General features: G+C 51.5%; 2 protein-coding genes across 3 annotated transcripts; both read right to left on the bottom strand.

Annotated features, from left to right (window-relative positions):
• HOMEZ (homeobox and leucine zipper encoding) lies at window positions 1-6,551 on the bottom strand. Of its 2 annotated transcripts, none has more exons than XM_060255370.1 (3): window positions 6,398-6,551; window positions 2,838-2,968; window positions 1-1,635 (listed from the first exon to the last, which is right to left on the bottom strand). In XM_060255370.1, exon 3 carries the CDS (start codon window positions 1,571-1,573, stop codon window positions 146-148), a length of 1,428 nt encoding a protein of 475 aa, XP_060111353.1. In that variant the 5' UTR covers window positions 1,574-1,635; window positions 2,838-2,968; window positions 6,398-6,551; the 3' UTR covers window positions 1-145. The 2 variants fall into 2 exon arrangements, with proteins under 2 accessions (XP_060111353.1, XP_060111354.1); XM_060255371.1 differs by lacking the exon at window positions 6,398-6,551 and adding an exon at window positions 4,675-4,817.
• Window positions 6,552-11,049: 4,498 nt separating this feature from the next.
• Window positions 11,050-22,855, bottom strand: LOC132583748 (twisted gastrulation protein homolog 1-B-like). Its single transcript, XM_060255400.1, has 4 exons — window positions 22,707-22,855; window positions 20,544-20,643; window positions 12,563-12,778; window positions 11,050-11,295 (listed from the first exon to the last, which is right to left on the bottom strand). The coding sequence occupies exons 1-4, from the start codon at window positions 22,821-22,823 to the stop codon at window positions 11,075-11,077; spliced, it is 654 nt and encodes a 217-aa protein (XP_060111383.1). The 5' UTR covers window positions 22,824-22,855; the 3' UTR covers window positions 11,050-11,074.
• Between the last annotated feature and the right edge of the window lie 766 nt (window positions 22,856-23,621).

Genomic DNA, 23,621 nt, shown 5'->3' with positions numbered 1-23,621 from the left:
TAGAGCATCCAGAGGGCCCAATTTTATATTTTGGAGTAAGGGCAAATGGCAAAAACCTGACAGGGTAGGACCTAGCTCTAAACAGCTTCTCCCCTCCCTCAAAGCCATCCCAGAAACCCATCATCTCTAACGTCCACACTGTATGCTACACAGTCCATTCCTCGTCATTGTCCTCTTCCTCCTCCTCCTCTTCCTCCTCCTCCTCTTCTTCTTCATAGTCTTCATCTTCATCTTTTAACATAGCTGCTCTCATCTCCTCATCTTCCTCCTCCTCTAAACATACTTCCACTTCATACGGTGCTGGTGAATGTGAGCGACCCGATTCCTGACAAAGCAGCGGCAAGTCATTATCCTGCCACTGTGTATGGGCTGCCCAGTACTGCTCCAACAGTCTTGTGTCCGGATGACTAGCCTGACTAGGCTGAGGAGGCAGTGAGCTGGCAGGCTCTGAGCTCTGTCCTGCGTTGTCCCTAAACCATCTCAGTTGACCGTGTTTGAGAGCATAGCGGGTGTCCCCAAACCACTGGATGATCTCAGCCCGCGGCAGCCCAGTGACGTGCTCCAAGTGGTCGTAATCCTCCCGCCTTGCCCATTGGCAGCGCAGAAAGAAGGATTTCAACATGTCCAACTGCTCCTTTGTCTTTCGCCTAGGCTTGCGCAAATTATCCGAGAGGCAGCCCGAAACTTGCTGCTGGTCGTGCGCAGGGCGCTGATAGTTTTGCGGGTTGCACGATTCCACGGCAGTGGCCGTAGAGGACAAGGAAGCTTTGCTAGAAGAGCGGGCTGGAGAAATCGCTGGGTGATATTTGCCGTTCACGGCTGATGTGATGATCGGTTCGGGTGGCTCTGGAGAGGATCGGTTCGGGTGGCTCTGGAGAGGATCCCAGGCCATCGTGTGAGAGTTTCGGAATTTGTAATCCAAACTAGTGGTTGTGGTAGGTAGGTAAGCGCTGGAAAGGGTCTCTTTGGTATTATAATGAAAAGCGGATTCACAGTTCTCCTGAGCTTTGCTAGGGTGTGAAAAGCCATTTCCCTTCTGTTCCCAGAAGTCCTGATTGATTCTCCCAAGTTCCCTGGTTCTCTGGGCTGTGCTGTAATGGCTCGAGAAAGTGACATTATGTTGCTGGCTCTCCTGATATTTAACGGGATGATGCAGAGGGACAGGTGCTAACTGGTGGTATTCCTGGTTTTTATAAGACTGATGACAGGAGTCACCATCATTCTCAGCAAGCAGGCAACTGAAGTGCAGCTGGTCCTGATGGTAGATGAGGCGAGCCCGAGTCTCTTCAATCTCTTCGGCGCTCCAGCTGATGCCGCAGCGTAGCCGCTGGGCCATGAACCAGGCCTTGACCTTCTCCATGTGCAGCCCGTGATGCAAGCAGAGCAAGGCCAGGTCAGAAAGGCTGGGGTACGGGAAGTAGCTGAAAGTCTGCAGCAGGTGCTGGTTGCCATCAAGTTCACTCGTCTGCGCCGCTTGCGTCCAGACCAGCTGGAGGTCTTCAGAGATAGGTGGCAAGCAGATGAGACTCGGAGGAGAGCCAAAGCAACCTGGGGTGTCCTTATTCGGGGGCATGGCTACCAAGGTCCAGAAGGGGTCTTTTGCCTCTGGGAATTGGCTTCAGTTACTCAGAACAGCTGAAATGACAAATTTGAGAGGAAAATGTGAATGGGGGTGTGTGTGTGTGTACAACACAGAACAGATGAGACAGCAGGGCGACAAGGGGGTTGAAAAGAGCAACAGAGGGCACGGGGAAAGTAACGGTTTCATTTTGAAAGAGAGAAACATATCCGATGTCTTCTTCACTGAAGTGGTGCAGTGAGGACTGGATCATTTCTGACTGCAGGTGGGAGCTCAGATGGTGGAATGCTCCTCTGTATGAAAAAGAAATAATCCCCTGTCAAAGAAAACCACGTGGCAGGGAGCATTTAGCCATGTGAGCCCTCACTCTCAGCCCAATATGGTGTAACTCCAACACAGATTTACCACCTCACTTGTGGCCCACTGGTTTTTTTTAAAGATTTTTCTTCCATTCTCCAGTTTGATTATCTCTGCCATGCTTCAGGACCATCTAAGATCGCCACAACCGGAACGGGCTTCAGGGCGATAGGGGGGGCTTGTGCATAGGGTCCACAAATTCTCCTGAAAAGATACAGTAATTCTCCTAAAATAGTTGTCACTTTATATTTAGAACAGTTATGTTGGCGACTGTGGAAGAAAAAGAAAAGAAGGTGATCCTTGCCTTCCTTTTTTCCCCCAGCTATGTGGCTTGGCTCAGTTTTGATCATTCTGAACATGATGCTTCCAAGTTCTCATCTTACTCTCTATTTGTGGCAAAATGAAGTAAGATGGATGTAGTGGGTTATTGTTCCTGGTTTTTGGTAGGAAGCTCAGGCATCACTACCTTCAAATTCATTCTAGCCCTGAACTTACAGATAAGGAATTGCCTTCACCAGTCGAATTCTTCACCAGTCCTTATTTTAGATACAAATCTTTGTGACAACCCACAGTTATCCCATTATCACAGAAACCAAGAGATTGCTCCTCCCTACTTTTCCTAGCCAAATTGCCCAAATTACCTTCTGGTTGGTTCACAAATACTCTTCCAGTGCCACCCTTCTTCTTCCACTTCTAGCACACATGCTAACCTCAGAATAAGCGATTACGGGATATGAAAAGTGTCCACAGATCAAACCTAACCTAATACAGCAAGCAATATTTGTATGATTTATTCTGTTCACAGTGAACTGGCAGAAAGTAGGCCTTCTCGGTTGCCAAAGCTTTTAACTTGCAGCAAATCACAGCGAAGCATTTCAGATACACAGAAAGTTGTGCCTACCTGGCATAAGGGGATCTCTGATCCAAAAGAAGTATCCTCACAGCCTTTTAAGAGTGGATGCTTACAGAAACATCGGAGATGGTGGTGAGCAGAGTCTTACAGTTCAGGATCCCCAGCGCCCTGGTCTCTTCCTGCAAGAGGACAGAGCAAAAGACAAGACATAGTACTGAGGTCCACTTTGCTAAACCATATGCACAAGGCTATAAAATCACGTTCTTGCTTTCAACGTATGTTTAAGACAAGATATAGTACTGAGGCGCACTCTGCAGAATTGGCACTGGCTACCAATAATGCACCGGATTCGCTTCAAGGTGCTGGTCTTAACCTTTAAAGCCCTCTATGGCCAAGGTCCTGCATAGCTTAGGGACCGCCTTTCCCCGCATATGCCCCAGCGAACACTTCAGTCTGGGTCTCAAAACCTGCTGACAGTCCCCAGCGTCAGAGAAGCCAGGCTTAAGTCAACTAGAGCCGGGGCCTTTTCTGTTGCTGCCCCTAGCTGGTGGAATGAGCTGTCGGAGGAGGTTAGGACCCCGCGAGAGCTTCTACAGTTCTGCAGGGCCTGTAAAACAGCACTTTCTCATAAAGGTAACATCTATAGCAATGAATTAGGCCCCTAAACCTTAACATAACTCTGGATTTCTCTTACTATGCTGTGACATCCCGGGGTCCTCTTTGGAACACCTAATACCGACCAACTCGCCCTCTGCTATCACTGAAATTCTAATGGTCTGTATGAATTATTGCACTAGCACCTATTGAGATTAATGTTTTAATTATTGTTTTATGTCTCATTTTTATACTGTTTTATCTCGTTTGGTCATTGTTTGACCCTAACCTGTGAGCCGCCCTCAGCCTGCCTTTGACGGGGAAGGCGGGATATAAATTAAATAAAATAAAAATCACATGGACAGGCTATAAAATCACGTTCTTGCTTTCAACATATGTTTAAGACAAGACATACTACTGAGGTGCCCTTTGCAAAATCACATGGGCAAGGCTATAAGATCACATTCTTGCTTTCAACATATGCTTAAGAGAGCTCTAGGAAAGCTCTACAGAGCTTTAACTAGAAACAACTATTTTACAGATTTGTGACACTGTAACCGCGGTGTGTGCATTCCGTTCCACAGCGTGTTCCAAAACTGTACTCTAGTCTAGATCAAGTTTTCCTTTCACGCCTTCTCTAAATCACAATCCATTTGTTCCCTCACATCTCTCTGAGCCTTTAAGCTCAAAAACTCAGGGACAAGCCTCCTGGAAATCCTCTTTTTAAAAACACAATTGCTTACATACCTCCAGAACGTGAAACTTGGGACAGCCCATAAATCTAAGCCAAATTAAATTTAGCACCAACACGCTGTGCTAATCGGCCAAACCAAATGGCCAATTCTGCTCTCTCTTCATCCTGGAAGCCAACCGGCCCTTAATTAAAAGAGATAACTATAGCAGCAGCAAAGCAATTAATGTCAACAGAGGAGACTTCGGACAATTAGGCATCTAAATAAACAGCGGCGTTAATGGGGGGAAGCCATTCCACCCCAGCTCCATAAAAGCAAAACTGAAGCTTCTGTGCCAAAGTTTAAGACGCAACCGCGTCAGCCTGGCAACGGAGCACCTCAAATTCACCTGCCGCTTCGGAATTCAGATCTTGCAAAAGGGGGGAGGGTCTCGGGGAGAGGCACAGACCCTATGCGTCCCCCAAATGAAGGAGCCTGCAGAGTTCAACTTCATCCCTTGAAATTTCCAGCGTGCTACTTAAAAACTCCACCATTTCCCCAGCACCGACTTCCCCCTCGGAAACCCACTTGCACCCCCCGATCCCCACGCATATACTCACTTCCATCCCCCTTCTCTCTCTCTCTGCTTTCCACCAGTCTCCTCCTCCACTTTAGGACTTTCCTTCCTTCTTTCTCCCCCTTACTCCCTGCAGTGCACGCCGGGAAACGGAGAGGGAGGGGGGGAGGAAAGGCGGGGTTTCTCAGGGGTTGGGAAGCTGGCCCTTTAAGAGAAGCCGGATGCCTGGGCGAACTTTTGCGCCCCTCTTCCAGCTTCTCTACCCGAGAGGCTCTTCTTTCCCACCTGCTCTTATTGAACTGCCCATGGATTTGTAAGGGGCTCTCTTAAAAATACAGGACGAATCGCAGCTTGGAACAGTCACACTGGGCTGCGCATTCGCAGCTTTTTCGCAAGCCCAAGGAAGAGGAAGGTGGGTGATCTTTCCCGATTCTGCTCCGCATCTCATGCGACTTCTTGGTTCGCCCGCCTCCCAGGGACAACAGCAGACCCTTTTCGTGGGCTCCAAGGCGACCCCCGTCTCCCTTGCTCCGGCAGAAAAGGCGGTTCGGAGCCAAGCCGTGAGAGCCAGTTATGTGTCGTGGTGAAGTGTGCGGACTCTTATCTGGGAGAACCAGGTTGGATTCCCTACTCCTCCGCTGGCACCTGCTTGGAATGGCCTTGGGACAGCCAGAGCTCTGGCAGACGTTGTCCTTGAAAGGGCAGCAGCTGGGAGAGTCCTCTCAGCCCCACCCACCTCACAGGGTGTCTGTTGTGGGGGAGGAAGATATAGGAGATTGTAAGCCGCTTTGAGTCTCTGTCCTTGAAAGGGCAGCTGCTGGGAGAGTCCTCTCGGCCCCACCCACCTCACAGGGTCTGTTGTAGGGAAGATAAAGGAGATTGTGAGCCGCTCTGAGACTCTGGAGTGGAGGGCGGAATATAAAGCCAATGTCGTCGTCTTCTTTATTACTCAAGTCTACAGCATCCAAGCGACGCGAGTCCACCGCAAGCGCCCTGCTCCCTTAAAACCGTGCTGCCGACACGCAGAATTTTGGAAACCCTGCTCCGCCGCAGGGAGACCGGAGGGACTGCCCGGTTTCTGCACTTGAGCCGGTTCCCACCGAGGAGGCCTTGCGGTAGAAACGCCGCGCGCCCGCCTCCCCTGCGAACCTCGATCCAGGCCAGCAGCTCCTTTGCACCGCCGCATGATTCCCCCAGACAAGTGTCCCGTCCCGCCCCCCTCCCGGTTCCTCCAAGGCTTCGGCCTGCCTAGGAGCGGCTTCCCGGGGCCGCGCGCTGCAAAACAAGCTCCTAGTCCTCTTGATCCACCCCGCCAACTGCAGACGCCGCCGCCGCGCCCCCTCTCCGCTCAGTCCCGATTCCCCATCGCCTCTCACCCCTTCTCCAGCGCTCGCCCCCGGTCCACAAACGACTGACCCACCGCAGCCGCTCCCCCTGCCCCACTCTCGCTTCTCTCCCCCTCCTCCCCTCCCCGTTCCCACGACCCCTTTGCAAAGAAAGCCGCCGCGCTTTGCAACCCGGGAGAAGCGCGTGGTCTCCTCCTCGGCTCGCGCCTTTGTGTGCCGGACCCGGGAGCCGCCGCCGCGCGCGGGAAGGATCCGAACTTTGGAAGGACGAGACGTTGAAACAAGGAGAGCCGACGGCGGCAGCTCCCCCAAAAGGGAGAGGAAGGAAGGAGGGAGAGGCCAAGGCCCGCAGGCGAGCCGGGGAAGAGGAGGCCGGGAGGGGAGAGAGCGAGGGAAGCCCGGCTGGCCAGGGCCGCTTACCAGCTGGGCTCCGGTCTAGGCGCGCGGTTTGCAAGCCCGCCAGCTGGGGGCTGCAGGGCTCCGTTTGAATGGCACGGTAGGCCCGGGCCCTGCCATTGGCTGAAGGGGGCGGAAGGGCTGGGAGCTCCGACGCCTGGGTCCTTGGGAGACCGCCTGGGTCCGGCGTCTTCTCCGCCTTTACCTGCAAGTCCGGCTGGGCGGCGCTTTGCACCCTGCACATGCTTAGAGGAACCCTCGGCTGCCCTTCGGGGTGCACGCGTTCTAGAAGTCCGCCGGGTCGTCCGGCCCCCGGGTTCGCGGAGGGAGCTGGGTGCCCGGGAGGCAGGCGTGGAGGGATTAACTGCACCCCCCCCTCCCCGGTTGTTCGGGGGCTGGCTCAGGGGTGGATTCGAACCGGGGACTTGTGGCTCTGCAAATGTAGCGGCTCTGATTTGCGGTCGAAAAGGAGGCGAGGCCCCAGCGCCTGCTCTTGACCAACGTCAGCTTCGCGCTCAGGGACGCTCTGTTAAAAAAAAAACAATGGCTTTTCTTCTTTGAAAGGAATTGGTGTATTTATTTGACATCTGGTGTCAAGAGAGCCCTTGGAGCCACTGCTGGTCTGGGAGTGACCCCTTCCGGAAATGTGATCCCAGGTCCACCCTGTCAGCTCTGCGGGGAATTCTACACTGCAAGAGAGGGAAGAGGATCTGCAGCAGTTTGTGTAACAACCCCCCCCCCCACCCCGTTTTGCTTTTAACGTCTAGCTCAGGGGTGGCCAAACTGTGGCTCTTTCTCACATATTGTGTGGCTTTCAAGGTCCCTGCCACCCTGTTGGCCAGCTTGGAGAAGGCATTTGTCTCTATAAATTACTTCTCCAAGCCAAACCAGCCTGGGGCTTGGAGAATACATTTAAAGTTGCTTTCTTTCCACTCTCTCCCCCCCATCTATTTGCATCCCTCCCTCCCTCCTTGCCTTCCTTGTGGCGCTCAAACGTCGGATGTTCGTGTGTCATGGCTCTCAAACATCTGAAAATTATTAAACGTGGCTCTTATGTTAAACGAGTTTGGCCACCGCTGATCTAGCCCGATTAAGCGTTTCGGAGTGCTGAACAGTTTTCGCATTGTTTTGTGTTCTTGCTTATTGAACAGAAATTATATCCTATCTTTCTGTCCTTATGTTGGCTCATTCTAAGAAAAGGGCTTTCAGTTTAGGACTTTTGCTACCTGCTCAATTTTGATGGTGAGAAGAGCTCTGCTGGTCCCTGAACCCTGAAGGCCCTTCCTTCTCCTGTGGCCAGTAAGAGTGTTGGGCCACGAACTGGGGGACCCAGGCTAGAATCCTCACTCTGCCACGGAAGCCTGTTGGGTGACCTTGGGCCACTCACACCCTCTCACGCCTGAGTGCTGTGAAGATAAAATGGAGTAGAGGACAGCAGGGGCTGTGACTCAGTGGCAGAGCATCTGCTTGGCATGCAGAAGGTCCCAGGTTCAATCCCTGGTATCTCCAGGTTATAGGATCAAATAGGAGGGAATGAGAAAAGATCTCCTCTTGAGACCATGGAAAGCTTCTGCTGGTTGAAGCAGTCAAGGAGAGGTTGGGTTTATATCCCTCCCTTCCCTCGGAGTCTCAGAACAGTTTACAATCTCCTTGCCATTCCCCTCCCCACAACAGACACCCTGTGAGGTAGGTGGGGCTGACAGAGCTCTGAGAGCCAGTTTGGTGTAGTGGTGAAGTGTGCGGACTCTTATCTGGGAGAACCGGGTTTGATTCCCCATTCCTCCACTTGCACCTGCTGGAATGGCCTTGGGTCAGCCCACTCTTGCTAAGTGGTTAAGTGCACAGACTCTTATCTGGGAGAACCGGGTTTGATTCCCCACTCGCACCTGCTAGCATGGCCTTGGGTCAGCCATTAGCTCTGGCAGAGGTTGTCCTTGAAAGGGCAGCTGCTGGGAGAGCCCACTCAGCCCCACCCACCTCACAGGGTGTCTGTTGTGGGGGAGGAAGGGAAGGTGATTGTAAGAGAGCCAGTTTGGTGTAGTGGTGAAGTGTACGGACTCTTATCTGGGAGAACTGGGTTTGATTCCCTACGCTTCCACTTAGAGCTGCTGGAATGGCCTTGGGTCAGCCGTAGCTCTCACAGGAGTTGTCCTTGAAAGGGCAGCTGCTGTGAGAGCCCTCTCGGCCCCACCCACCTCACAGGGTTACTGTTGTGGGGGAGAAGATATAGGAGATTGTAAGCCACTCTGAGTCTCTTGATTCAGAGAGGAGGGCGGGGCGGGGTATAAATCTGCAGTCTTCTTCTTTAAGAGAACAGCTCTGAGAACTTTTGACTGACCCAAGGTTCTTGAGGTATGCCAAGTTGATGCAATCCCTCCCCCCATGGTTGCAGGCTTGTTGGGGGCTTGATGAACCAGCTCATGCCTTTCTGGCTGTGGGTACAAGGCTCTCCTTCCTTGGAGGTTTTTAAGCAGAGGCTCACCTGCACATCTTGTGGATCCGTCACAAATGAGCCTAACTTCAGAGGAAGAAGAAGAAGAAGATATTGGATTTATATCCCGCCTTCCATTCCGAATCTCAGAGCGGCTCACAATCTCCTTCCCCTTCCTCCCCCGCAACAGACACCCTGTGAGGTGGGTGGGGCTGAGAGGGCTCTCACAGCAGCTGCCCTTTCAAGGACAACCTCTGCCAGAGCTATGGCTGACCCATAGGAGTCCATTGCGCCAAAAATAAAATAAAATTCTTGCTTTGGAGGCACGCACTGCCTCGATGGACTTTTCAGGGAGTAAACAGTGAGGTGGGAGAAGTCTGATGGGACTTCCTGAGATGTACTAAAGGTGGAAATGTCTTTTGATGGGGAAACTACCGGGTTTTAAGAACAGGCTTAAAATTTGCTAAATAGGGTAAAATAGATGGGGGGAAGTGAGAACGTAAGAGAAGCCATGTTGGATCAAGCCACTGGGCCATCCAGTCCAACACTCTGTCAGACAGTGGCCAAAAAAACCCCAGGCACCATCAGGAGGTCCATCAGTGGGGCCAGGACACTAGAAGCCCTCCCACTGTGCCCCTCCCCAAGCACCAAGAATACAGAGCATCACTTGCCTCAGACAGAGTTCCAACAATACGCTGTGTCTAGTAGCCACTGATGGACCTCTGTTCCTTATGTTTATCCAATCCTCTCTTGAAGCTGTCTGCTTGTAGCCGCCGCCACCCCCTGTGGCAGTGAATTCCATGTGTTAATCACCCTTTGGGTGAAGAAAGGCTGGTGTTGACAGGATTGGTCATGGGCAACCTATAGACAGAGTTTCTGGCTAAACACTAGAAAGAACTTCCTGATGGACCTCTGTTCCATATGTTTATCTCTTCCTGTTAGAGCGGTTCCTCAGTGGTACAGGCTTCCCCAGGAGGTGGTGGGCTCTCCTTCCTTGGAAGTTTTTAAGCAGAGGCTCGATGGCCATCCGAAGGGAAGACTGATTCTGTGAACGTAGGCAGATCATGAGGAGGAGGGCAGGAAGGGTTGCATCAGGGCGTAGTTCTCATGGGCCCTTCTTACATACCCAGGGAAATGATCCTCATTCTTTGGGGTCAGAGCCAGTTTGGTGTAGTGGTTAAGTGCGTGGACTCGTATCTGGGAGAACCAGGTTTGATTCCCCACTCCTCCACTTGCACCTGCTGGAATGGCCTTGGGTCAGCCAGAGCTCTCACAGAGGTTGTCCTTGAAAGGGCAGCTTCCGTCAGAGCTCTCTTTGCCCCACCCACCTCACAGGGTTTCTATTGTGGGGGGAGAAGATATAGGAGAATGTAAGCCGCTATGAGTCTCTGATTCAGAGAGAAGGGCATGGTATAAATCTGCAGTCTTCTTATTCAGGCCAGTTTGGCCAGGGATCATGGAGATATTTTGTGGTCTTCTGAGTATGAAGGGTGTTTACCTCTTTTTCTCTATGTGCTAAATAGCTCTTTCTGTGGGAGCAGAGGTCTGACAGCTAGCAGTGCATTTGACCAAGAAAACATTTCAAGGGCTGTGTCTGTCTTCAGTAGAACAGCTAGATTTGAATCCAGAGCTTTGACTCTTGAAAGTTTATACCCTGCAAATCTTGTTATTTCAGGTGCTGCTGGACTCGAATCTAGCTCCTCTGACCGAGTGTTCCAGGGAGGCTTGTGCTGAAAGACAAATGTGTTTGTCTTTAATAAGCCACAAGATTCAAAGTTATTCTAATCTAAAGCATCCTTCTCTTCCCCGATACCTTTAAACACATCCGGAGTACTTTAGGAAGGCTTGGTAACAGCAGTCAGTTTCTACCCCAATCCAAACTCCTGTTCCCAAATAAGTAAAAAGATTTTATTAATATTAATAATACTATGGGGGGGGGAAGCCCCAGTCACTACAAAAGTTGTACGCAGGTCCCAAACAAAGGGTTTGGGGAGAGAGGGAATGCTATTGGAGCCGGCCTTGCAAGAGGGGGGCGCTATTGCTGTAGCAGCTGATGGAAGGGTAGCCATTTTACCTTTTTTAGCCACAGAATGGACATCTGAGGAACCTTCTGGATCAGTGCAGGGAAAAGACATGCCTCTGGAACCAAAGAGACTGAGGAAGGGCTAATAGAGAGCTCAGAACTAAAAAAAAAAAGCTGTGCCAGACAGATACAAAGGGGGAAATGGTCCTCACAGGCGGGGGTGGGGGGGAGAGAGAGATCCTGAGGTTCATTCCCGGCAGTTGGAGCACTGCGCCTGTGCGCCTCCGTAGCCCCGGCAGTCGGGTCCCAAGCACTGGCAGCAGCCGTTGTGGAACCAGCGGTAGCGCCAGGCCCCAACCGACTGACCGGCAGCGTGACATCGGCTCATGGACAGGCACTCGTTGAAGAAGATCGCCTGGCAGGGGGGAGCCGTCGTGTTGGGGCCCTTGGTGTCCGGGGGGGCCAGGCCTGCAAAAGAGAACCGGGACGGGGGGGTTGGAGTGATAGCGGGGCAGGGGATGCGATCTTGTGCCTTTCCCAGGCGATGTGGATGGGCACGTGACCCATGCTAAGACATCCCGCCCACGTTGGGAAGAGTCTGGTCTCCCAGACTGCTGGAGAAATGTACGGCTTGCGCACTCTTGATTTGCACCAGTATCCCTTCTAAGCTGAGTTAGTGTGAGCTAGCTTACAGGGGTTTTTAAGCCTCCAACTCACACATTTTTGTCTTCGGTCGGGAAAAGCGGCCCCTGAGCAAACGAATTTCTGCAGTACCAAATTGCCCACTCACAACTTTTAATGCCAATAGCTCCCAAAGTAGAATTTTTGCTCACTAGACTCCACAGCTTAGAGGGAGGATTGATTTCCACATGTTAATATGAACATATGAAGCTGCCTTTTACTGAATCAGACCCCTCTTCAGTCCATCAAAGTCAGTCTTGTCTACTCTGACTGGCAGCGGCTCTGCAGGGTCTCAAAAGCTGAGGTTTTTCACTCCTATTTGCCTAGACCCTTTTTAGTTGGAGATGCCGGGGATTGAACCTGGGACCTTCTGCTTACCAAGCAGATGCTCTACCACTGAGCCAGTCCCTCCCCTGACCAGCAGTGGCTCTCCAAGATCTCAAGCTGAGGTTTTTCATGTCTACTCGCCTGGACCCTTTTTAGTTGGAGATGCCGGGGATTGAACCTGGGATCTTCTGCTTCCCAAGCAGATGCTCTACCACTGAGCCACTGTCCCTCCCCTGACCAGCAGTGGCTCTTCAGAGTCTCAAGCTGAGGTTTTCCACATCTACTTGCCTGAACCCTTTTTAGTTGGAGATGCTGGGGATTGAACCTGGGACCTTCTGCTTCCCAACAGATGCTCCACCACTGAGCCACCATCCCTCCCCTGACCAGCAGTGGCTCTCCAGGGTCTGAAGCTGAGGTTTTTCACACCTCCTTGCCTGGACCCTTTTTAGTTGGAGATTCTGGGGTCTGAACCTGGGACCTCCTGCTTCCCAAGCAGATGCTCTACCACTGAGCCACCGTCCCTCCCCACATTCAGTTCCCTGTGCATTATTGTGCTTTGAGCATTTTCTGAATTTATTTCCACACGTGAATATCTCCCGTGCGCCCAGGTCCCCGTGCATCGTGCTTATCCAATGTGCATGCTAATATCTCACGTGCCCTCAGTTCCCACACGCCCCATGCATCGGCCGCTTTACAAATCACCCGGGAGTCTCTTCCCACAACTCACTTGTGTGTGGCCCCAGCAACAGGTGGCTGGTCTCCACGTGGTTCTGTCGCAGCTCCTCGTCCACCGGCAGGGTCAGGATGCTCCAACCCACGGGGGGGTCGTTGTCAGAGATAGCCATGAGGGCCCGAAAGAGCGATGGGACGGGAGACATCAGGTTATGCATGGAGCTCCTCTGGGCAGACCGAGGGGCAGAGGCTGGGCGTTCGTCACAAAGCCCTGGGTGTGGGAAAACAAGAGGAAACCTTCCTGAAGCATCAGCCCCAGATCAGATTATTGTGGTGGAATAAGAGTTGGATCGAGCCCCAGTCCTCTGCTGACTCTATGCTATTTCAGTTTCTATAGTATTTAGCTTCTGTAGTTGAAACTTTGGTTCTGTTGCCCAGAAGGCTTTAGGACGCTTCTCTTGCTACAGACCATTTTTAGCCTTAGCCTTTTGGCATGTTTATGTAGTATCAAATTCTGAACAGATAAGAGCAGCCCAACCTTTTTGGCACCAAGGACCGGTTACGCAGAAGACAATTTTTTCACGGACAGGGGTGCGCACGCGATGGTTTCCAGATGACACAATTGTGCATTTTATTTCTGTTCGTTTGGTGTCGTGGTTAACTGTGCGGACTCTTATCTGGGTGAATCGGGTTCAATTCCCCCACACCTCCACTTGCAGCTGCTGGAATGGCCTTGGGTCAGCCATAGCTGTTGCTAAGTGGTTAAGTGCGCAGACTCTTATCTGGGAGAACCGGGTTTGATTCCCCCACTCTTCCACTTGGCACCTGCTGGAATGGCCTTGGGTCAGCCATAGCTCTTGCTAAGTGGTTAAGTGCGCAGACTCTTATCTGGGAGAACAGGGTTTGATTCCCCCACTCTTCCACTTGCACCTGCTGGAATGGCCTTGGAATGGGTCAGCCATAGCTGTGGCAGAGTTGTCCTTGAAAGAAGAAGATGATATTGGATTTATATCCCGCCCTCCACTCCGAAGAGTCTCAGAGCGGCTCACAATCTCCTTTATCTTCCTCCCCCACAACAGACACCCTGTGAGGTTGGGGGGGCTGGAGAGGGCTCTCACAGCAGCTGCCCTTTCAAGAAGAAGAAGAAGAAGAAGATATTGGATTTATATCCCGCCCTCCACTCCGAAGAGTCTCAGAGCGGCTCACAATCTCCTTTACCTTCCTCCCCCACAACAGACACCCTGTGAGGTGGGTGGGGCTGAGAGGGCTCCGAAGAGTCTCAGAGCGGCTCACAATCTCCTTTACCTTCCTCCCCCACAACAGACACCCTGTGAGGTGGGTGGGGCTGAGAGGGCTCTCACAGCAGCTGCCCTTTCAAGGACAACCTCTGCCAGAGCTATGGCTGACCCAAGGCCATGCCAGCAGGTGCAAGTGGAGGAGTGGGGAATCAAACCCGGTTCTCCCAGATAAGAGTCCGCACACTTAACCACTACACCAAACTGGCTCTAAGCTGTAAGAGCTTTCTCAGCCACACCCACCTCACAGGGTGTCTGTTGTGGGGGAGGAAGATAAAGGAGATTGTAAACCACTCTGAGATTTGGAGTGGAGGGCGGGATATAAATCCCAATGTTATCTTCTTCTTACATTGTAATATATAACGAAATAATGCTACCGTTCACAGCCCGGCTGCTAACAGGCCATGGACCAGTACTGGTCCACAGCCTGGGGGTTGGGGACCTCTGGATAAGAGTATCAGAATGTAGCTTCCTGGACTTCCCAAGTCCTCCTCGCTTCCCCTGAGTTTCCTTGAACTTCGTGATCCCAAGAGATAGAAGGGGCTGAGTTCTGTTTGGTGCCTTGCTATATGTCAGATGCTCGTCAGAATTGACTGGCAGTTACATTGGCTCCTAGGAAAAGGCGCTTAAGGTATGAATTAAGTTTTGTTCCTGGTTGCTCTGAGCCAACCAACCTCATGTGTCTTGCGTCAGAGCCGCCAAGGATACATCCTTTATCAAATTACTGTACGCAATGTTGGAAGTATGGAATTATGAATTAATGGTTGAACGCCAAAAGAATCTACATTTGGGACTGAAATGAAATAAATACGTTTTTTAAAGAACTGTCTCTCTTTCTTGCCGCAGTTGAGAAAGCAGCCTCTCTCCCTCCCCAAATGAACACAGCGGGGATGGAGGGGGGGCAGGAAAAGGTTCTTATGAATACCCAGGGCTTTTTTTGTAGCAGGAACTCCATTGCATATGAGGCCACACACCTTTGATGTAGCCAATCCTCCAAGAGCTTACAGTAGGCCCTGTAAGCTCTTGGAGGACTGGCTACATCAGTGGGGTGTGGTCTAATATGCAAAAGGAGTTCCTGCTACAAAAAAAGCCCTGTTCTATTATGATTGGGCTAGCCGGGGCCATCCAGGTTAGGGCCACACTCACATCAGCAGTCATAAGAGATGCCATGTTGGATCAGGCCAATGGCCCATCCAGTCCAACACTCCGTGTCACACAGTGGCCAAAAACCCCAGGTGCCATCAGGAAGTCCATCAGTGGGGCCAGGACACTACAAGCCCTCCCACTGTTGACCCCCCAAGCACCAAGAATACAGAGCATCACTGCCCGAGACATAAGAACATAACAGAAGCCATGTTGGATCAGGCCAATGGCCCATCCAGTCCAACAGTGTCACACAGTGGCCAAGAAACCAGGTACCGTCAGTGCTGGATTAAACCCTGTGGATGCCCCTAGGTGGTCATAATCTCGGGGGCCCCTCACAAAGTATCTCAAGAGTTAGAGCACGCCCCCCCCCCCCCGTGACCCCTGCTGCAGCCTTCAGGCACCTTCTCAAAAGCCCCTTAGACAAAGCTGTAGAGGAGAGGCAAACTTGGCGACAATGCAAGCAGCAACTGCACCAGGCAACTCAGGCAAATAGTGGCTCAGTCGCTGGCTGCGTGTGCAGGCTGGGAGGGCTGCACGCAGGGGAGAAATGGGGGAAGCCAGCCCGGGGCCTCTAAAGGCTTGGGGGCCTGTAGGCCAGTGCCTACTTGGCCTAATTCTTAATCCAGCCCTGGGTACCATCAGGAGGTCCACCAGTGGGGCCAGGACACTAGAAGCCCTCCCACTTCCTCGCCAGCACCCAGAATACAAAGCATCTCTGCCCCACACAGAGAGTTCCATCTATGCCCTGTGTTTAAGAGCCACTGGTGGACCTCTGCTCCGTATGTTTATCCCATCCCCTCTTGAAGCCGTCTGTGCTTGTAGCTGTCACCACCTTCTGTGGCACTGAACTCACAAGGTAAGCAAGCTCAGATCTGGTTAGTGCTAGGATGAGAGACCGCCAGGGAAGTCCAGGGTTACTACACAGAGGCCCACAGTGGTCTACCACCTCTGAAGTCTCTGGCCTTTAAACCCTTTTCAGAATTGTCATCTAGTTGCAGCCAACTTACGTCATAAGAACATAAGAGAAGCCATGTTGGATCAGGCCAATGTCCCATCCAGTCCAACACTGTGTCACACTGGCCAAAAATATATATACACACACACACACACACACACTGCGGCTAAGAGAGCCAGTTTGGTGTAGTGGTTGGACTCTTATCTGGGAGAACCAGGTTTGATTCCCCACTCCACTTGCACCTGCTGGAATGCCCTTGGGTCAGCCATAGCTCTGGCAGAGGTTGTCCTTGAAAGGGCAGCTGCTGTGAGAGTCCTCTCCAGCCCCACCCACCTCACAGGGTGTCTGTTGTGGGGGAGGGAGATAAAGGAGATTGTGAGCTGCTCTGAGACTCTTGAGTGGAGGGCGGAATATAAATCCGAGGTCGTTGTCATCTTCGAGCTTACTAAGGAGCCTTTGATGAGGAACTTTATCAAAAGCTTTCTGGAAGTCAAGGTAAACAACATCTATCGGGTCTCCTTTGTCAACATGTCTGTTCACCGCCTCAAAGAAATGTAACAGGTTAGTGAGGCAAGATCTTCCCTTGCAGAACCCATGCTGAGTCTTCCTCAATAACCCGTGTTCATCAATGTGCCTACTCATTCTGTCCTTGAGAATGGTTTCTACCAGCTTTCCCGGTATTGAAGTCAGACTGACTGGCCTGTAATTTCCTGGCTCTCCTCTGGAACCCTTTTTAAAGATGGGGGTGACATTTGCCAATGTTGTTAGCCACCCTGAGCCCGACGGGAGGGCGGGATATAAATATAATAAACTCGGTAGGGTTGTCAAGGCCAGAGACATTCTGAGGTGTTGGCAGCTGCTGTTTTGAGGCAAGAGAGTTGTGCTTTTGGCGTGCCTGGGCTCCTTTCGTAGCATCTGCCAAACCAGCACATTGGCATTTCACATAGATGGCAGGGTGGCAAGAGATTGGACTGCCGCTCACTTCATCAGAGGCTTGAAGCGTGTCCTCGGCTGACACAGAAACATACATTGGCAGAAAGAGAGGAAATGGTGACAAGTGGGATCAAGTAACCCCGAAATGCAAGAGGTCCAATCTCCGGCTTTTATGTGCCAGATGAACACGGTGCCCATTTCCAAGAGCAGAAACAGATGATAACCCAGTCTTCCTTGACTTGCTTTGCTAATATAGTCCCTGTGGTATTTTTAAGAATTCATCATCTTTACCGAGGCCTAATGAAATACTCCCCTAGTCCGGATGTCCGAGGCTAGCCTGATCTTATCAGAAGGTAAGCAGCACTGGCCCTGCTCAGTGTCCCCTCTAAGCAGACTCTGTGTGAGCTAGCTCACAGGTTTTATAGCCTCTAGCCCAGGGGTGTCAAACGTGTGGCCCAGAGGCAGAATCAGGCCCCCGGAAGGCTCCTATCAGGCCCCCGAGCAGCTGGCTGTCATCTGCTTCCTTCTCCCTCCCTCTTGCTTCCTTCTGCATCTTAACTTGCTTTGCCAGGCTTGCTCAATCACATAGAAGAAGAAGACGTATTAGTCTTAGCAATTTCGCTCCATTAGACAAATGTATATAGGTTTACCAATAATGCTTTTTCTTTTTGTTGTTGTTGATTTGTTGTTTAATTGTTTATTTGTTTTTTTGTCTTTTGATGTAAATAAAATCCTTTTTGTGGGGGAAAAAAAAAAGAAGAAGAAGAAGACGAGGATGATATTGGATTTATATTCCGCCCTCCACTCCGAAGAGTCTCAGAGCGGCTCACAATCTCCTTTCCTTTCCTCCCCCACAACAGACACCCTGTGAGGTGGGTGGGGCTGGAGAGGGCTCTCACAGCAGCTGCCCTTTCAAGGACAACCTCTGCCAGAGCTCTGGCTGACCCAAGGCCATGCTAGCAGGTGCAAGTGGAGGAGTGAGGAATCTAACCCGGTTCTCCCAGATAAGACTCTGCACACTTAACCACTACACCAAACTGGCTCTCCTACAGGAGCTACAAAGCAAAACCTCAGTTTTCTCCATTGGTTGAGGCTCCTCCCCCTCCTGGTCCCCTGGGGAGGGAGGGAAAGAGCCAGACCTTCCTTTGCCCAGTTCCCTGGATCCCATGGGAGAGATAAAAAGAAAGCACCTTTAAGACCAATAAGTGCTAATGTTTTAAGCATGTTTTATTTTTAAGGTTTTTTTTTAAAAAAATCCTTAGTCATGTTTGTCTGTTTCCAAAAAGTTTATATCTCTGCTACCTAATCTTAAATAGGTACACACACGGCCCGGCCCGACACAGCCCAGCCTGGGCCAACAAGGTCGCGTTTATGTTAGAGCCGGCCCTCATAACAAATGAGTTCGACATCCTTGCTCTAGCCCACACATACGGTATGTAGTCAGGGCTGGCTCTAGACCAGGGATGGCCAAACTCGCTTAATGTAAGAGCCACAAAGAATAAACATCAGATATCTGAGAGCCGCAAGACATGAACGTTAGATGTTTGAGAGCCGCAAGACAAAGGAAGGAAGGAAAATAGATGAGGGAGGGAGATGTGGAAAGAATGCAACTTTAACTTTAAAATGCATTCTCCAACCCACTGACTGACTTGGCTTGGAGGAGCGACTTAAAGAGACAAATGCCTTCTCCAAGCCAGCTGACGGGGCAGTGGGGGCTTTGAGAGGAGAAGAAGACGACTGCAGATTTATACCATGCCCTTCTCTCTGAATCAGAGACTCAGAGCAGCTTACAGTCTCCTATATCTTCTCCCCCCACAACAGACACCTTGTGAGGTGGGTGGGGCTGAGAGGGCTGTCACAGCAGCTGCCCTTTCAAGGACAGAGACTCAGAGCGGCTCACAATCTCCTTTCCCTTCCTCCCCCACAACAGACACCCTGTGAGGTAGATGAAGATATTGGATTTATATCCCGCCCTCCACTCTGTAGAGTCTCAGAGGGGCTCACAATCTCCTTTACCTTCCTCCCCCACAACAGACACCCTGTGAGGTAGATGAAGATACTGGATTTATATCCTGTCCTCCACTCCGAAGAGTCTCAGAGGGGCTCACAATCTCCTTTACCTTCCCCCCCACCCACAACAGACACCCTGTGAGGTAGATGAAGATATTGGATTTATATCCTGCCCTCCACTCCAAAGAGTCTCAGAGCGGCTCACAATCTCCTTCCCCCCCCCCCACAACAGACACCCTGTGAGGTAGATGAAGATATTGGATTTATATCCTGCCCTCCACTCCGAAAAGTCTCAGAGTGGCTCACAATCTCCTTTACCTCCCCCCTCCACAACAGACACCCTGTGAGGTAGATGAAGATATTGGATTTATATCCCGCCCTCCACTCCGAAGAGCCTCAGAGCGGCTCACAATCTCCTTTCCCTTCCTCCCCCCACAACAGACACCCTGTGAGGTAGATGAAGATATTGGATTTATATCCCACCCTCCACTCCGAAGAGCCTCAGAGCGGCTCACAATCTCCTTTCCCTTCCTCCCCCCACAACAGACACCCTGTGAGGTAGATGAAGATATTGGATTTATATCCTGCCCTCCACGCCAAAGAGTCTCAGAGCGGCTCACAATCTCCTTTACCTTCCTCCCCCACAACAGACACCCTGTGAGGTGGGTGGGGCTGGAGAGGGCTTTCACAGCAGCTGCCCTTTCAAGGACAACCTCTGCCAGAGTTATGGCTGACCCAAGGCCATTCCAGCAGCTGCAACTGGAGACACACAATATGTGTGAAAGGGCCAGATGTGGCTCCCGAGCCACAGTTCAACTACTCTAGCTCTAGACTGTCTGACAACCAAGCAAGACTAACTTCTGCCCCCCCCCCTCGCATAGATAATGTCACATGGGGTGCCCGATTTGGTGCCCTCAGAAGGCCAGCGCCCCAGGCAATCGTCTAGTTTGCCTAGTGGCAGGACCAGCCCTGTATGTACTTGCCCACAACTTTAACGCCAGTAGCTTATGAAGAAGAATTTTTGCTCACAAGACTCCACAGGGAGTCTTGGCCCTGGTCACTAATTGGATGGGAGGCCACCGAGGAAGTCCAGGGTTGCTCTGCAAAGGCAGGTAATGGCCATACCCACCTCTCTTTGCCTCTTGCCTATAAAACCCAATGGAAAAGGAAAGGTCTCCTGTGCAAGCAACAGGCGTTTCCGACTCTGGGGTGACGTTGCTTTCACAATGTTTTCACGGCAGACTTTACGGGGTGGTTTGCCCTTGCCTTCCCCAGTCACCTACACTTCCCCCCTCAGCAAGCTGGGGACTCATTTTACCGATCTCCGAAGGATGGAAGGCTGAGTCAACCTCGAGCCGGCTACCTGAAAACCCAGCTTCCGCCGGGGAACGAACTCAGGTCGTGAGCAGAGCTTAGGACTGCAGCGCTGCAGCCTTAACACTCTGCGCCACGGGGCTCTTGGCTAGACCCTTCTGTGTCTTGCTGTGGCTACCGCTCTGGCATTTGCCACATGGAATCAGGCAACCAGGTGAAGCTTCTCCCCAGAAAGGGGCTCAGGACTGATTGGCTAGTGTTCTGCGCGGACAGAAATCATATTTCAGCCACCTCCGTTGTTTGGAGGTTCATAAGCCATTTCAGTCATCAAACAATATAGGAGAAAAGGACATGTTTTAACCCGCACCCTTGAGTGCACTCACCCACACATTCGCAGCACGATTCCCACAAGTTCCCCAGGCAAAAGGCACACTCTTGACAGCATGGGCAGCCAGCGTGGTTCGCCTCGCACTGGCACACTTCCTGCCAAGAGATGCCAAGTGGAGTGTCACAACTTTTAACTCTTATCAAGTGTATTTTAATCCCACCCTTCCCCCCCAAGGAGTACAGGGCACCAAATGTGGTTTTAAGAAGATGACTGCAGATTTATACCCCGCCCTTCTCTCTGAATCTTTCTGATTCAGACTTAGAGCGGCTTAAAAAAGGTAAAGGTAGTCCCCTGCGCAAGCACCAGTCGTTTCCGACTCTGGGGTGACGTTGCTTTCACAACGTTTTCATGGCAGACTTTTTATGGGGTGGTTTGCCATTGCCTTCCCCAGTCATCAACACTTTCCCCCCAGCAAGCTGGGGACTCATTTTACCGACGTCGGAAGGATGGAAGGCTGAATCCACCTGAGCCAGCTACGTGAACCAGCTTCCGCTGGAAAGTGGCTTACAATCTCCTATATCTTCTCCACCCGCAACAGACACCCTGTGAGGTGGGTGGGGCTGAGAGGGCTCTCACAGCAGCTGCCCTTTCAAGGACAACCCCTGCGATAGCTATGGCTAACCCAAGGCCATTCCAGCAGGTTCAAGTGGAGGTGTGGGGAATCAAACCCGGTTCTCCCAGATAAGAGTCTGCACACTTACCCATTACACCAAACTGGCTCTCCTTAAGACTCACAAACAACCTGGTGAGAGACTGGGAGGGGCTCAGGTTCACCCAGCATGCTTGATAGCAGGGGGGCTGGGTTTGAACGCGGGTCCCACTAGATCCAAGATCCACACTCATAACCAGTGTCCCCTCTAAGGTGAGTTAGTGTGAGCTAGCTCACAGTTTTTTAGCCTCTGGCTCACACGTTTTTGTCTTAGCTCAGGAAAAATGGCTCCAGAGCAAACTAATTTATGCAGGAGCTCACAGATTTCATGCCTGTAGCCCATGAAGTAGAATTTTTGCTCACAAGACTCCATAGATTAGAGGGAGCATGGTACTGCTGCATTTCACTGGTTCTCCCTTTAAAGTAGCTGCCAGGCTTTTTCATCTTGAAAAAGGTCCCGGGTTGCCTCAAAGGAAAAACCTTCCTCTCGTGTGCCAGTGGCTTGTACATTTCTCAAACCAGCTTTGCTTTGAAGTTTTGGGAAAGATTGCAGCAAAGCCTAGAGGGCTGCAGTGTGTGTATGTGTATGGGCCGGGGGCGGGGGGGAGGTAGGAAAACTGGGATTTCCCCAGCCACATGGCAGCAATTTCCTTCCCCTAGCCTAGGCAGACCCAGAGACTTTTTTAAAAAGTATTGAATATAATCAGGGCTTTTTTTGAGCAGGAACGCAGTTCCGGCTGGCTTGGTGCCAGGGGTGTGTGGCCTAATATGCAAATGAGGCCCTGCTGAGCTTTTTCTACTTAAAAGCCCGATGTGAAACAATGGTGATGGCAGGGGGTGTGGCCTAATATGCAAACGAGTTCCCGCTGGGTTTTTCCCCCCTACAAAGAAAGCCCTGAATATAATTCTAATCCTATAACAACACGCACAACAGATTTTCTGAATTCCCAGTTTTCATTTTGTTAAAGTCTTGCCCCTTTTGTTGAGGAGATATTAAGGGAAAGGCATGTCTCTGCAACAAAAGGGGCTAAAGACTCACATTTTTTAAAAAAAAAATAAATCTGGTGAATTTGACACACAGATTGTTATAGTATTATGCCAATATAAAAACATTCAATTGATAATTTTTTTTAAAAAATAACTGGGGGGGGGGGTGGAACAGCAACCCAGAGAAGAAAGGTTGGCGGCCATTTCTGAAGGACTGGGCCAAGGAAGCAACAGGGGCGCCTCCCATGCAGAAGACCCATAGACAATGCACAGCATCAGCTTCTCCAGCAGCTACAGGGAAACCACACAAGCCTGTCCCCGTGTGGAAGCCACCTTGGAGAGTGGAGCCAATAAATACCCCGGAGTCTAAAAAAACCCAATCCTTTGGAGTGCCAGTTAGTGAGGTGGGCCTCCAATTTGAACTCAGAACAGAAGAGAGCTCTGGGCCACCAGAGGAGGAGGCCACGTTGTCCTGGCCTGAAGGTCTAAGCCCCAGAGGGCACATCCTTCGGGGAATCTCACCTGCAAGAGGCACTTGCTGACATCGCTGGCGCAGAGAGCCTTATTGCACCCGTCCGCAGGGGAGGCCACGGCCCATGTCGCCGCTGCCACCAAAAGCAAGGCCAGGCCACGAGGCATTACGGTGGTGTTGCCGGGGGTGGACCCCGCTGGAAGAGCAATGGAAAGCAGAAGGGGATCGTGTGAGCGCAGAAAGGCAAGGCGCGTCGGGAGTGCACGCTCAGCATCTCGCAGCACTGATCTGTTGTAACTTGTAATCCCCCCCCCCCCACACAGTTTGGGATTGGGATATCCCTAGAGGTTAGGGTGTGAGGCCTTGGGAAGGCAGCGTTGGAAGAGGGGAGGGACCTCAGAAGGATACGATGCTCTAGAGCAGGGCCGGCCAAACCTGCTTGACGTAAGAGGCACCAAAAGTCAACGCCAGATGTTTAAGAGCCACAAGACATGAACGTCAGATGTTTGAGAGGCGGATGGTTGAGAGGAAGGAAGGAAAGCAGACAGATGCGGGGAGGGAGGAGGTAGGGAGAGGTGGAAAGAAAGCAACTTTGAATGCATTCTCCAAGCTGCTGGCTGGCTTGGCTTGGAGAAGTGATTTAAAGAGGGGAAAAAGCCTTCTCCAAGACAGCCAATGGGGGCTTGGAGAGTCACACAATACATGTGAAAGAGCCACACGCGGCCCCCGAGTTACAGTTTGGCCATCATTGCTCTAGAGGCCTCCTTCCAAACAGGGCCAGATCTGGGGGGGGGGGGTCGCAGAGGGGGGTGTTTGCCCCGGGCGCCGATGGAGTGGGAGCCGCCAAATTGGGTATGGAGTCTACTGTGTTCTATGGGCTCATAAGATATAATGGGACCACAAGGGGGTGTCATTTTTGATGATGATGATATTGGATTTATATCCCACCCTCCACTCCAAGTCTC

The sequence above is a fragment of the Heteronotia binoei genome, chromosome 15, assembly GCF_032191835.1.
Source record: "Heteronotia binoei isolate CCM8104 ecotype False Entrance Well chromosome 15, APGP_CSIRO_Hbin_v1, whole genome shotgun sequence".
NCBI classification, from domain to species: domain Eukaryota; kingdom Metazoa; phylum Chordata; class Lepidosauria; order Squamata; family Gekkonidae; genus Heteronotia; species Heteronotia binoei.
This window is presented reverse-complemented; position numbering and strand designations above follow the sequence as displayed.

What these genes read in the sequence shown, in the direction of transcription:
- HOMEZ (XM_060255370.1), bottom strand. Translation starts at nt 1,573, where the DNA reads ATGCCCCCGAATAAGGACACCCCAGGTTGCTTTGGCTCTCCTCCGAGT.
- LOC132583748 (XM_060255400.1), bottom strand. Translation starts at nt 22,823, where the DNA reads ATGCCTCGTGGCCTGGCCTTGCTTTTGGTGGCAGCGGCGACATGGGCC. An exon ending in TCAGCAAGTGCCTCTTGCAG is followed by an intron (nt 20,644 to 22,706) that starts GTGAGATTCCCC and finishes ATCTCTTGGCAG; the next exon opens with GAAGTGTGCCAGTGCGAGGC. An exon ending in ATCGTGCTGCGAATGTGTGG is followed by an intron (nt 12,779 to 20,543) that starts GTGAGTGCACTC and finishes TCCCACACCCAG; the next exon opens with GGCTTTGTGACGAACGCCCA.